This window comes from Schistosoma mansoni, chromosome 4, assembly GCF_000237925.1.
Source record: "Schistosoma mansoni strain Puerto Rico chromosome 4, complete genome".
NCBI lineage: Eukaryota > Metazoa > Platyhelminthes > Trematoda > Strigeidida > Schistosomatidae > Schistosoma > Schistosoma mansoni.
This window is the reverse complement of record NC_031498.1, coordinates 18,543,208-18,556,342: the sequence shown is the minus strand read 5'-3', so window position 1 is coordinate 18,556,342 and position 13,135 is coordinate 18,543,208. Positions and strand designations below refer to the sequence as shown.

Sequence of the window (13,135 nt, the reverse complement as noted above, 5' to 3'; positions counted from 1 at the left end):
GTGGCGGGGGTGTTATTTACGAAATTGAGAGGACGAAAAGCGAATGTCCGGCGCTTTAACGGGGTTGGTGGACTCGGAAAATCCACCTAAGGGAGTTGGAAAACCCTTATTCCAAACCATTGGTGTACATGGGCTCCAGTATCCTGAGGGAACGAACGGCGTATGAATCAGTCGTTGGTCGTTGGTTGGTCCATGTTTACATATGAATGGCGTAGATGATAATTGTACGTAATTATTCTGCCATTTTCTACTTGTTTCAACACTTACAAACAAGGTATTTCTTCAATTTTTTAGTTCATTATCGAAGTGGTTCTCAAATTACTCACTTTTGCATACTAAAAGCTAACTAAATACGTTGATTTTTCAAGTCTCAATTGTAGAATATTTTATTCGCCATTAGATATTTTCAGAAATTTCCTAGAGTTTTGTAATAGTTTTTGTCTCAAATCTCCAGGAACTATGTAACCAAATAGTTTTAAAATATGTCTTTTGGGAGGAGTTACTGGGAATTTTTAGTTTTTTAGTAAATCCTACAGAGTACGACATGAAAATATTCAGATTTGGAATTAAGATTACTGTTCGGGTGACAGTCAACTTTCTGAAACGTTAAGGATCTTACAGAAGTTTATTGTTCTCACCATAACTTCATTCTGCTTGCACCATATCATTGTTCTCCTCATGTCCTCCAAATCAATAAATTCAAATGTATTCCTGTTTGTTTTCTACTCAAAATAAAATAACGTAAAAAATACCCGTCTCTTCTGCTCTGTAACTTGTTAAACGACAGTTATACTATTTGTTAGTAAAGAGTAGTATAATTAAATTAATAACAATTAATGTCCAGACCTTGTATTTAAGTTATTGAGATATCACTGTTGAACAATATTAATTACACTTTTAGATTTGTGTTTCAGATATACTGTATATGGCTCAGGTATAATGCTATCTAAATTAAATCTTGATAGCTTTAATTTCCAATTTGTGGAGAAGAGGAATTTGATTACGTTAGGTTTTTCAGAAGCACTTAAATGTCTAGCAGTTTTAAAGAATTTATCCTTTGAAAATTTATCATGTAACGTTTGTAACTGTCAAAATGGAAAACTAGTTTTCAACAATCTCTTCATCTTTGTCCTCCGAATATTGGTGTTCATTTAATCTGTTTCGGGTTTGGATTATTTAGTCCAAAACGTTTTCTACAACGTCGGATACAACGCTTTCGAATTGAATGTCGCTGGTTGTATGTGTTTGATTGTAAGCATTGAGCGCGACATTCGCATTTGATAATGAATCGTGTGTGTTGAGCTAATTGAGAGGGAAGAGGATAGAATATTATAATTACTTTGCGTTATTATATGTTTGTTTAAATACAGTGTTGTACACAAAATGGTCGATGGAAATGAAATCCAGAGAAAATATCAGCAAAAATAAGATAATCATAAGTTGTGTCAAAGAAGCGTTCTCTCAAATTAGTGTTTTTGTTCGTAAACAAATTTACCAATAGTCTGAACATGACAAATGGTTGTCTCGATACTCTTAACTAGCAGTTCACTTGCGTGGGTGCTTGTATTTTTTGTATTTACTTTCATTCGTAGTCTAGTCAATATTTTGCAGATGTTTCTGAAGTGGTTCTCTTTCATTGATTCCTAGGTCTACATACTTTTAAAATAACATTACACATTGTATGAATCCATTTCTTTTGTTTCATAATATTCTACATCTGAGGAGTAGTTGTTAGAGTTGCAAAATATGTCTAAGTTAAGTATATATTGGAGACATTGTCAACATTTTGTTAAAGCTAAAAATGATTTTTTTGGAGTTAACCATATAGGTCTGAGTAAAAAGAATGAGTTTTTCTATGTTGTAACGAAATTATATTGATCGAGGTTGTTTGATTATGTTCTTGAGTGGTATATAACTAGCAGTTAGTTGCAATTATACAAGTGGCTTCGGGATTTTACCTTTCCTCTTTGTGATTAAGGTATCTGCTTGTATAGCCTTTTTCCCCGTTTTTTTCTAAAAAAACATTTTCTTTTTTGTCTCCAATTGTATTAACCTGAGTGGATGTTTAAAGTCTTACATTAATTTCGCTATCAGCATGATAAACTAACGTCTGGTCATCACTACTAGAAATGCCATACTTTTAAGATTTTTTTCTCACTAGTATTCTGGTGGTTTATTATTTGAAATGATTTTACCTACTAATTATTGCAAAAGAGATATTCTTTTAATTACTGACTTTATCGTTCATTAGCAAGGTTATATTAACTGTCGACTTTGAGTACATAACTTTCTGATCAATCCACATGTAATAAGTTGCTCTTTTGCACGAACTATTTATATCCCTGGTATTCACTATTTATAATCATTGTATACTATCTAACTAATGATAATTTAGCAGTAATTTATAGAATATTATTGAATAAAAGTAATGTTAAGTTGTTTTGTAAATATATCTTCAGTTCAGTCAGTCACAACGTAGAACTTCGTACGTACGTACATCAGTTCGAGTTGCCATACCACATTAGCACAGAGATTCAGTTGTCGATTCAAATCACATAGTGGTAGAAGTAGTAAGAGTATAAGCATTAATGTGAAAGATTAGGGTTTGAAGATGTTATTGAAGGAGTATAATCCAGTGAAATAAATTTGAAAAGAGAAAAAGGATAGGGACATGAAGCATTCAGAAGATTAGAATTTGGCAGAACACAAAGAGTGGATGCACTTGCACCTTTGCAAACGATTTTGAGCCATGTCGTTAAAGGTCTCTAACCATCGATTTCTATCATCTCGCGAATCCCAACCAGGTAGTCTGCACCTACCAACATGGCTCAGTCCAATTGTCAGTGACTTCATGGATTTGTGCCATGTTTTGGTCTGGCCGCCCCTAGCTTTCTTCCAACCTATGCCTACACCATGAAACGTTGCACGTCGGGGCAGTCGGTGGTTGGGCATGTGTAACACGTGTCCCAGCCGTCTCAACTGATGATGTTTAAATCCCTTTGAATACTGAACAGTCATTCTAAGCTTTTTGTGGGTTATGATAAATATTTCAAATAACCATTCTAATGGTGTTAAATCTATGCATTTAATAACAGCTGTAAACAGTCGCTACCTGCACGACACCTTAATATATGGCTTCCCACCTACTGCTTCATATCACTTAACAGGTAAACCATCAAACAAATAAGTTCATTATCTTACTAAATGTCTTAGTATAATAGGGTGTTTCCAGAATTGTTATCGATTAATCTGAAATAAAATCAAAAATATTATTTCTTAACTCACATGCACTAAGACAGTATTTGTATACGATAAATGAAATTGGTGGAATTTTCCTTAGACCTTCAAATTCTCTTTGAACATCTAGTCTCACTTGAAACGGAGCTATACCAGTAAATTTTCCAGTACATGGTAGGGAAATTTGTACATCTGGAAATCAGTAGAGAAAAATTTACTGACAATGAAATTTAGAATTATTTTATAATGAACAATTAATTGTTATATTATATCGTTGTTTGTTATATTTCTGAAACGTAGCATAATTTTTTGTGTGTGAACATTGGCGGCCTGTTTAAACATCTGAGCTACCTGTTCCTGTCATCTAGATATTTCAACAAGTTATCTGATTTCGTTTGCTTTAATACATCATTATGCCTATTAATCGCACAACCTATTCAGGTGCGTTTCTGAAAAGTGTAAGACCTTTCGCTGTAAAAGGTACAGAAGGCTTAATCATAGATATCGTGGTTGCTGGCAATATGCAGCGACAAGAATGTACATTATCCAGATGTCGATTGACTGGGCTGCTAAGTTCTAACTGGCGATCACTCAATATTCATCGTCAGGAAGGACGAAGAAGTAAGAAACGGAAACTTGTTGAAGTACTTTGTGCTGAGAATTCTATATTGTACCAAAAATATAATATTGAATAAAGCTAATAATAATAATAATCTTATGAAGATATACTTCTATAACTTGCTTAATTTTGTGTTTATAACTGAAAATGATCATTAACTCATTAGTGAGTACTTAAAGTAAGAATATTCGAGATACCAGTTTAGAAATACATTTCAATACATTAATATTTTTGCTAATTAGTTTACATTGAGAACTTACAATCGAATAAAACTAATATTCTGAACTATGTAGCCATAAAATATCTTTAAATGAGGTATTTCAGCGAAAGATTTATTTTAATGTACTTATTTTACCCTAAAGTCATAGGGGAAAAGTTCCCACTTTGCAGCGCATAAACATCTTAGTTCGGGTTTCCCTAAACAATTTCATCAAACTACATTAAGCACTGTATAATTTGTCAATGTAATCAGAATTTCCTGAGTTCTTATGGTGTTTAATAGTCAATCTGAAAATAATTAATTAGAATGTATTGTCACCCATGCAGGATTGTTTCCGGACACAAGTAGCAGGGAGATACAACATATAGTCAACCTATTAAACTTCACAGAATTAAGTAGATGTGTAAATGCACATTAAAGTGCTCCTGTTTATCTACCATTTATTGATGTATTGTCTGTTGGTAGGAGATCGAAATTTAGAGACTTACAGCATAGAATGTTTTGCTTGGTTATCTCTGCAGACGTTTGCGAAGAATGTTTTCACTTGCAGATTTTCCACAGGCTTGGAATTGGGAGGCTCTATTGCATTCGTATCATTTGTTACTTGGTAAGTAAATTCAGCTAGGTATCTGTTGGTTTGTAAGATTCATCTAAAGGTTTTAAGTTTCCATTTAATAGTGCGATCATTATATTTTTTTCGGATCCCATAATTTAAAGGATACGATTCTAGATTCTGCTTAACAGTAGTCAAGTTTTGAATATTCATAAATGATTTTTGGGAATAAATTTTTGGGTTGATTTGTTTTATTTCTTAATATTTGGTTATGAGGCCCATTGATCCACGTGCTATCACTCATTACTTTGATAGTGAATGAGTTAAATATCTCATTTTCTTCGTTCTACACTCACTGGTATCATTTTTTAACTCCTGAGTTCTGGGACCTAACTTCGAACTATGTATTCATGGATGTACAGCCATGAAAACTAGTCCATCAAAAAATTACCCTTCACACATACCGGCTTCCATTTGTATGAAATGAAATAAGATCTCTTCGTTTTTTATAGGGACCACTCGTCTAAATGTCGTCAGGATCCAGGTGTTTTCACCCAGTTTGTTATTTGAAGGAGATATACACAACAATCTTTGTTGGTTAGTTTTTCCCTTGTTTTAAAAATAGGATTTGATGATCAAGTCACAGACAATAATTCTTTCATAATAAGTAGTTTTGTGTGAAGCACATTAAAATTCATTTCCGAGAAAAAACATGTAGTATGCTTATATGGTTGCTAAATCTATTTCACTAGCCAAATATAAATGAACAAATATGTTATGAGTACAATAACAGAATCATCAAATATATTGGTCATCATTGAAAGTAAAGGTTCAGAATACATTAAACAATCGAACTTTTGTAATTAAGTTGTCTCTAAAAACATTGAAACGATTCATTTTGTGTTTAAAAACTTAAATTACCTGACTGAGTAGCTGGTATATAACCAGACTTGGCAATATTTAGAAGTGGGGTATGCAGAAGTGTATGGTTCATTGACTTCAAATCAATATTGTAAGTTAACTATGAATAAATCAATAAAAAGCATGTTAAACTTATGACCGACATTAAAATTTCAATGTAATAAATAGTAGATATGATTACTCCTACAAAATTATTTTAAAAATGGTCATTATTTTTATTGAGCGTTTATATCAGTTTAAATTATTATTATTTAAACACGTAAGCATAGGTACAAGGAAGCACCAAATAGATATGTGCCACATAAATCATTCGATTTGTGTGAGAGCTGGGATACTATCCGGGTGCCCAAACCGAAGCAGGTGGTTTTCCTAGGGGGCCACACCCGGAGCCTTCGACCTACAGGTCTAATCCACAAGGCAGTGGAACAACGTAAGGAGATGTAGTCCCATGGTGGCCAGTGATCAACGATTGATTCATACGCCATCTGTTCCCTCAGGACACTGGAGCCCATGTTCACAATTGGTTTGGAATAAGGGTTTTCCAACTCCCCTAAGTGGATCCTCCGTATCCACCAACCCGGTTAAAGCGCCGGACATTCGCTTTTTGTCCTCTCAATTTCGTAAACAACAGTAATGCCACGAGAAGTCAGTGAGTAGGGCTTCCCTGCTGGTTGTTGTGTGCACGTGGCCATGTGAGATCATTTCCAGAAGGAGAGCTGACTCTCCCCACTTTCGGTCGTACTAGGGCATTTGAAGGCCATCAGTTTAAATACACCATATATTATTAAAACAACTTTCTTTTTAGTTTAACAATATAAATTCATAATTTTATGTGTTTTAAACAATTTACTGTACTGAAATGTTGCACCTGTTAATATTGTAATAAAATATTGTTTGTTCGTTCTTTTTAAGTAATATTACCAAACAAATAACAAATAATGAGGATAACTGAATATTTCCATTTTTTTCATTTTTATGTAATTTTATCACAAAAAGAAACAATATTTCTGTTGAATAAATTCGGCAATACTGAGATTATCTTAAAGGTAATGAGTAATTGTATGAAGCTTAGTAAGCAGAGATGGATATTGGTTAGCATTAGAATCCAGGACGCGCGTTCCGTCCTATTTGGGACTCGTCGGCTGGATGTACCTGGATCTCAGAGTTGATGTTCACTCTGGGACTCGAACCCAGTACCTTTCGCTTCAAACGCCATCGCGTTATCCACTCAGCCACTGAGTCCTGATAGCCACTTGCTTGCTTACCATGCTTTTGAATTAAGGCTATATCGTGGCAATACACACAGTATGCACATATGCCAATTAGGGACTGACCAGTTGCAGTCCTAACACATCGATGGGAAGATTCAAACAAACAATACTAAATGAATTTATATGAAGCTTAGTTTGAATAAAATCTGTTGGCAACTAGTGAAAAAATGAAGTGATGTGAAAATAATAATACGTATAGTAGTGAGAGAATAAAAGAAAAAAATGATAGCGATATAGTCGAGGTAGATGTAATTAAAAAATAGAATTTAAGCGGTAATACTGTAGTCAAAATTAGGAGGGAATAAAAAATCAGTTTAGCTGACCCAATATGACTGATTTTCATCTATATTAGTTATATGCTTCAACTATTAATCATAATTATCATATGAACTGCAAACGAGTTGTTTGGACATTCCTGCATAGTTCTTATCATCATTGAATCACTTAATAGACTGGTGTTATTCTGGCGTAATCAATTTTGATTCTCTTTCAATTAACTTCCATTTTAGTCAGAATAGCATGTTGGGGTGGGGAGGTTAAGAAATTCGCTTAAGGCCCTTTTTTAACCATTGGAGCAGTTAAATTTTCACAATTATATCAACCGATGCACTATATCTCGTTAATATTCTTCTGAATTATTTCATCCGGTAATTCCAGGATTCATGAAGAGTGCCTCGAATATACATACCAGTAGACACGTATGGAGTACCTTTAAAGTTTCTCTTCCGTGACCATGGAGTAATACAGAGAAGGCTTCTGAGCAGGATACTTACTTTCAGATGACCAAATCGAAATAAAGTATGAGACACAGATGACTTAGACTGGTTTTTCTATACAGGCTGAAATCTCGCCAGATGTTACGCTATGAGTATAGAAAATCGAGTGATCAAAACAGTCAACTACTTCACTCACGAAAATCAAAATAAGATTTTAACGTGAAATGGTCTTCGGGTAATATTTTACATTTGGAAAAAGTTCAATGTATTCCCAACATTTTAGCGTTCTTACTCAATTTATTTAGAAAACCCCACATCTTTTCAACATATTTAAGAAATTGAAGTATATCATATACTTGCTACAAATTTTTGAGGGTTTTCAGCTAGAAGATTATTCTTTGAGAATTCAGGTGAGGACATATTTGTGGTCAGACTTAGGAAGTCTACTTGTTGGAATCGTTTTATATGACAGTGCATTATATCCCAAACGTAGAACATATAAGCTAGGAGAAGGCAGGAATAACTGACTGTAAACAATCTATAATACGGTATGGTAAACAAATCGCCAGTAAGATATCGACAAAACACGAAAATACGATGACATCAATTTGATAGTAGTGGGAAAAGAAAATAACGCAATTCCAACGCGTTAAGTTATGTACACATAGTGGGTGACTTTAACTAATGGGTAGGTAGGCCATATTTAGCGATCTCTGTTTTACACAAGTCTACATACTTAGTTTAAACATCGCCGTCAGATTTACAAAATGTAGGATTTAAATTACTTACACGTTCAAAACCAGCTCTCCACTTAACGCGCAACATATCAATGCGTGGAGGGATAGGTCTATGGGCAGATAATGAAATGCGATCCAGTGCTTCGTGTAAAAGTAGTCCATTGAAAACAAGGAACAAATGTTCGGGTACTTTGTAAATAAAAATCAATAAGTAGACGACGGTATCGTATTACCATAGTGTTCAAAGAGCGAACTTTCAAAAAGTAAACGAATACACTTGTTTACAAAAACTGACGAAATCTCGAAATGTGAGTCCTGTGTAATTTTAGCCCACAGTCTTCTAACACGTCCACCATAAGTGATCCAAGTTGCTTTTGTAACTATGGCGAGAATATTATTGAGATGGTTAAGAAGGTGGTTCACATTCGATTTGAGAATACTAACTTTTGAATGACTGATCAGTTTGTGTAACATCTGTTCCTTCAGCCATAGCTCTGAAAAACTTCTTAGTGAAGCTGTACATTGATTCACTGAGTTTTGTTGTCAATAACTTATAGTTGCCAACTGGATTATATTTTGTAGCTTGAAGTGGGTTAGTGAGTTAACTATTTTTGTAAACCACACTAAATAAAATGGATCTGGTCGACTAATGAAGACATACACTCTACAATAATAGTGATGAACGTGGGAAAAATAATTTCCGGCTTTAGTCACATTAGTTTTAGATGTAAAAATGAACAATAAGCAGTAAGGATCTCACATTATAAATCAAATGTAAAGAATTAATTCTTGAAACTTCAATTCTATGAATGAATTATCTTGTCAGTTTCTTGTTGTTCAGTTTTCGTAAATAAAATTATTTGAATGATTTATTTTAAATTTACACAACTCATAATATCCTCGAGTATGTTATTTAAATTGAAAAAATGAACCATTGATCAGTTAGATCTCATGTGGTTAACAATCTTAATGAGCATACTTTATTTAGGATAGTTGCTAAAAGTGGGATCCATAATGCGCATATGTAGCTAGTCAAGTGGTAACCCTGAGACTCGAACTCATCAATTCTTTGTTGGTGAACAAAACTCAGATTCTGTTTATGTATTGTTAATAGCTCTTTGACAGCAAAATCAAATCATAGTTTTGCTGGAATTTACTATTAATTATAAATATGTAGTGTCGATGTGAAACTCCGCCTGCAGCTCTTTTAGAGCTACTGCCGGTCCCAAGGCCCGGTAAGGGAGGAGGGTTGGGCATGGGGTTGGCGGCCCCCTCTTGTAGAAAAACTAACTCGCTAAAAGAACGCTAACCAGAAAAAATAATTCAGACCATTTAAACTCTGCACTGGGAGTTGAAGGAATAAGCATATATGAAAAAGATGAATAACAACTGGAAATGATTGCCCAGGACAGAGTTGGGTGGAGAATGCTGGTGGGTGGCCTATGTTCCTCCACGAGGGGTGACAGGTGTAAGCAAGTAAGTGTCGATATGAGACTATCAAAGATTTTCACAGTCAGCTTATTTTTAAATATTTTACATTTTTATAGGTTTGATGAAAAAAAAACATTTAAGCAGATCAAAAATATATGAACATAACTTACTATGTCTATGAATTTCAGGTAGTCTTCTTGGACAACGTAATTTACTTGGGATATTTTGATTATTTGGCATTGATTCAATAATCTGTATAACTAATTGACGATCTACCCAAAGATTTAATTGACCATTAACTCCATTTAGAAAATTGATATACAATAAATCTGGATAATAATATTTGCATAAATATATATAAATTTCTGTAAGTAATACAATAAATATAAGGGAATTATATTTTCTCCATATCCAACCGTTGTACATTATTGTCATTTTATTCTATAGAAAAGAAGAAATAGTACAAAACCATGATATTAAGTTATCAATGTATTGAAAGTGTTCAACATTTTGAAGAGACAACTGTTCTTGAAGGTTCTTAATACTCATTAGCTTTTGACCTGACCAACAAAATAGTCTTTAATTAGTAATAAATTTGAACTTGTACAATCAACTGAGGATGTAGTTTAAATACTCATGGAGAATAAACTCAGATAAATAAGGTCACATGATGAAAAAGTTAAAGTACACAATTTTTTTAAGCTGGGAATTTTCAGTTCAACATTAAGAAAACTTCCAATAGTATAGAAGTTGAATATTACTGAAATTCAGCTGAATATACTGGTAATGTCTTTTAATTGACAATCAACTATTTAGTACTCAGACGAAAAAAACTACTTGTCAAGTATATTACTATCAGTTATATGGGTAAATACTTAATTTAGTGTTTAAATTAAATATTTTGATAAAATCCTACTAGCAGATTGTGTTAGTTTTTTTTTAAAAGTTTTATGCTATAACTTTTACTAAACAATAATAACTTTAACATTAACACCGTCGGATGCCGGCTCAGTGGTCTAGTGGTTAAGCGCTCTGACGCGAGACTGGTAGGTCCTGGGTTTGAATCTCGCGAGGCGGGATCGTGGATGCGCACTGCTGAGGAGTCCCACAATAGGATGAAACGGCCGTCCAGTGCTTCTAGGTTTTCGATGGTGGTCTAGCTTCAATTGACTCATGATCTCATCCATAAACAACACTCGACTGATTTTTAACGACTGTTCGAGTTAAGAAAATGTTAAAGAAAACAATTTTGAATCATAAGAGTTTGTCTGAATGTTTAAGTGTTAAAGGAATTTGCTAAAGTAATGTGTTATTTTGATTTGGCCAAATGTACTTTGAAGGCAAAACACGAGTGTACTCTCATTTTCTATTCGCATATTTCAGTATATTTTACTACGTACTTACGCCTGTTACTCCCAATGGAGCAAAGGCCGCCGACCAGCATTCTCGAACTCACTTTGTCCTGGGCCTTCCTTCCTAGTTCTATCCAATTTTGGTTCATTCATCTCATGTCTATCTTTATTTCTCGGCGTAATGTGTTCTTTGGTCTTCCTCTTCTCCTTTGACCTTCAGGATTTTAAGTGAGGGCTTGCATCGTGACGCAGTTGGGTGATTTCCTCAATATGTGTCCTATCCGCTTCCAGCGCTTCTTCCTGATTTCTTCCACCACTGAAATCTGGTTTGTTCTCTTTCACAGTAGGTTGTTGTTGATAGTGTTTGGCCTACGGATCCGAAGGTTTTTGTGTAGACAACTGTTAATAAACACTTGTATCTTCTGGATGATGGTTTTCGTAGTTCTCCAGGTTTCTGCCTCATACAGTAGAACTGTCTTGACGTTTGTTTTGAAAATTCTGATCTTAATGTTGGTTTTTGAGTTGTTGTTTTGAGTTCCAGATGTTTTTCAGTTGTTAATATGCTGCTCTTGCTTTGTTGATCCCCGTCTTTACATCTGCATCAGATCCACTGTGTTCATCAATGATACTACCCAGATATGTAAAGGTTTTCACATCCTCCAAAACTTCTCCGTCAAGTGTGATTCGATTGGTGCAACTATGTTTTATTATATGACACTAATTATGATAAAAAATTTCGAAAAAGTAGCTCTTCCACTTAAGGATTGTTTCTTAAGAGTAGGTTTTCGAAAGCTGTAATTTAGTATACAAGCATTAATTTAGACACTTTAGGTATGAAAATATCAATGTTATGCGTTATGGTCAAGACTTTTCTACAATATTTAGTTATTTAAGCAGGTTATTAAAGATAAAAGGTATATTATAAGAGTAGGGATACTAACTATCGGATTAATGACTTTAATGGGCTGATATAAAGGTTGTGTAATATAAATGATAATCACTAACGCTGATTGAAGAAAATAAATGAGAAATGAGAGGATTTATTTGTGTGTTTATAAAAAGGGTGATGACTTCATGCTTATTGTGGCTAAGTGGATAAAATTAGCCACGTTTTTATGCATAACTATATTAGAAGAATGTAATTCACTAAGGCTTTGAACTTATAAAATAGACGATATCAAAGAACTTAGAAATGTATATTCCGATCATAATACTGGTAAAAAATAAAAGATATAACAGATCTTCATTGTTGTGTAATGCTTACCTGCTCTTCAAATACTCTTAAATTATACAGAGTAATGGTATAAATTGATTATTTACAAGCCTAGTGTTTCAGATACAGGTAAGCCGATAAATATACAGTTAGTTAGATGTGATGACTCATTGAGCATAAGTCAGATTTACCCGTCATTATGTGAAATATTCAAATCAAAGTAGAAAATAATCTCATTTTAAGTACGTCCCCTGGGTTCATCATTCGTATTTGATACGCAAACGAATAACTATATCTGTTTAGTTTGACTGCTATCGAATACTCACCAGTAACGTAAATCTATACTGTGGAGTTTTCGGTTTATTTAATTAGATGCTCAACTTTAAGACTAGAACATTGTTAACCCAGTGGCGCTAAAGAATGCTAGCTATGAGAATAAACTGGCTAACATGGGTAATATTTATCCTCAGCTTACGGGATTTAAATAGAAGACTATCATCGTCCGCGTACCGGGTCCATCGAACGAATTTCAGATAAAATAGTGACACAGACTATTGTAAACTTCTTGGAAAAGCGTAACTTTAATTCACTGCATATTAAAAGCTAATGAGTTTTTATCCAAATCTAATTATAAATTCAATGATATTTGTTAAAACTGCATGTTTATTGCCTTAGTACCCATTGTTTTACATAAGCTACTTTTATTATTTCATTGGCAAGATTTAAAAACATTATAAACTATAAGTAACGGTTAAACAGTCCTCAAATCAATGCATCTTAGTTTGTGATCTCCATCATTGCTTGATTTATTATTTTTTCGGATATTTTAATTTTGTTAATAAATTACGTCGCTGTTATTTGAGTC

The 13,135-nt window shown here is 33.7% G+C and overlaps 1 protein-coding gene and 1 non-coding gene across 2 annotated transcripts; both read right to left on the bottom strand.

The window, feature by feature from the left end:
• Positions 1-1,954: 1,954 nt before the first annotated feature.
• On the bottom strand, positions 1,955-12,789 carry Smp_160180 (hypothetical protein; the record flags this gene model as incomplete). The annotated part of the gene is made up of 6 exons (XM_018797053.1): positions 1,955-2,037; positions 3,286-3,429; positions 5,551-5,650; positions 8,327-8,463; positions 9,876-10,146; positions 12,781-12,789. The coding sequence occupies 6 exons, from the start codon at positions 12,787-12,789 to the stop codon at positions 1,955-1,957; spliced, it is 744 nt and encodes a 247-aa protein (XP_018652133.1).
• On the bottom strand, positions 6,722-6,788 carry Smp_tRNA_00667_Gln_TTG.1.1. The gene has a single exon. It is a non-coding gene (tRNA).
• Positions 12,790-13,135: the final 346 nt, after the last annotated feature.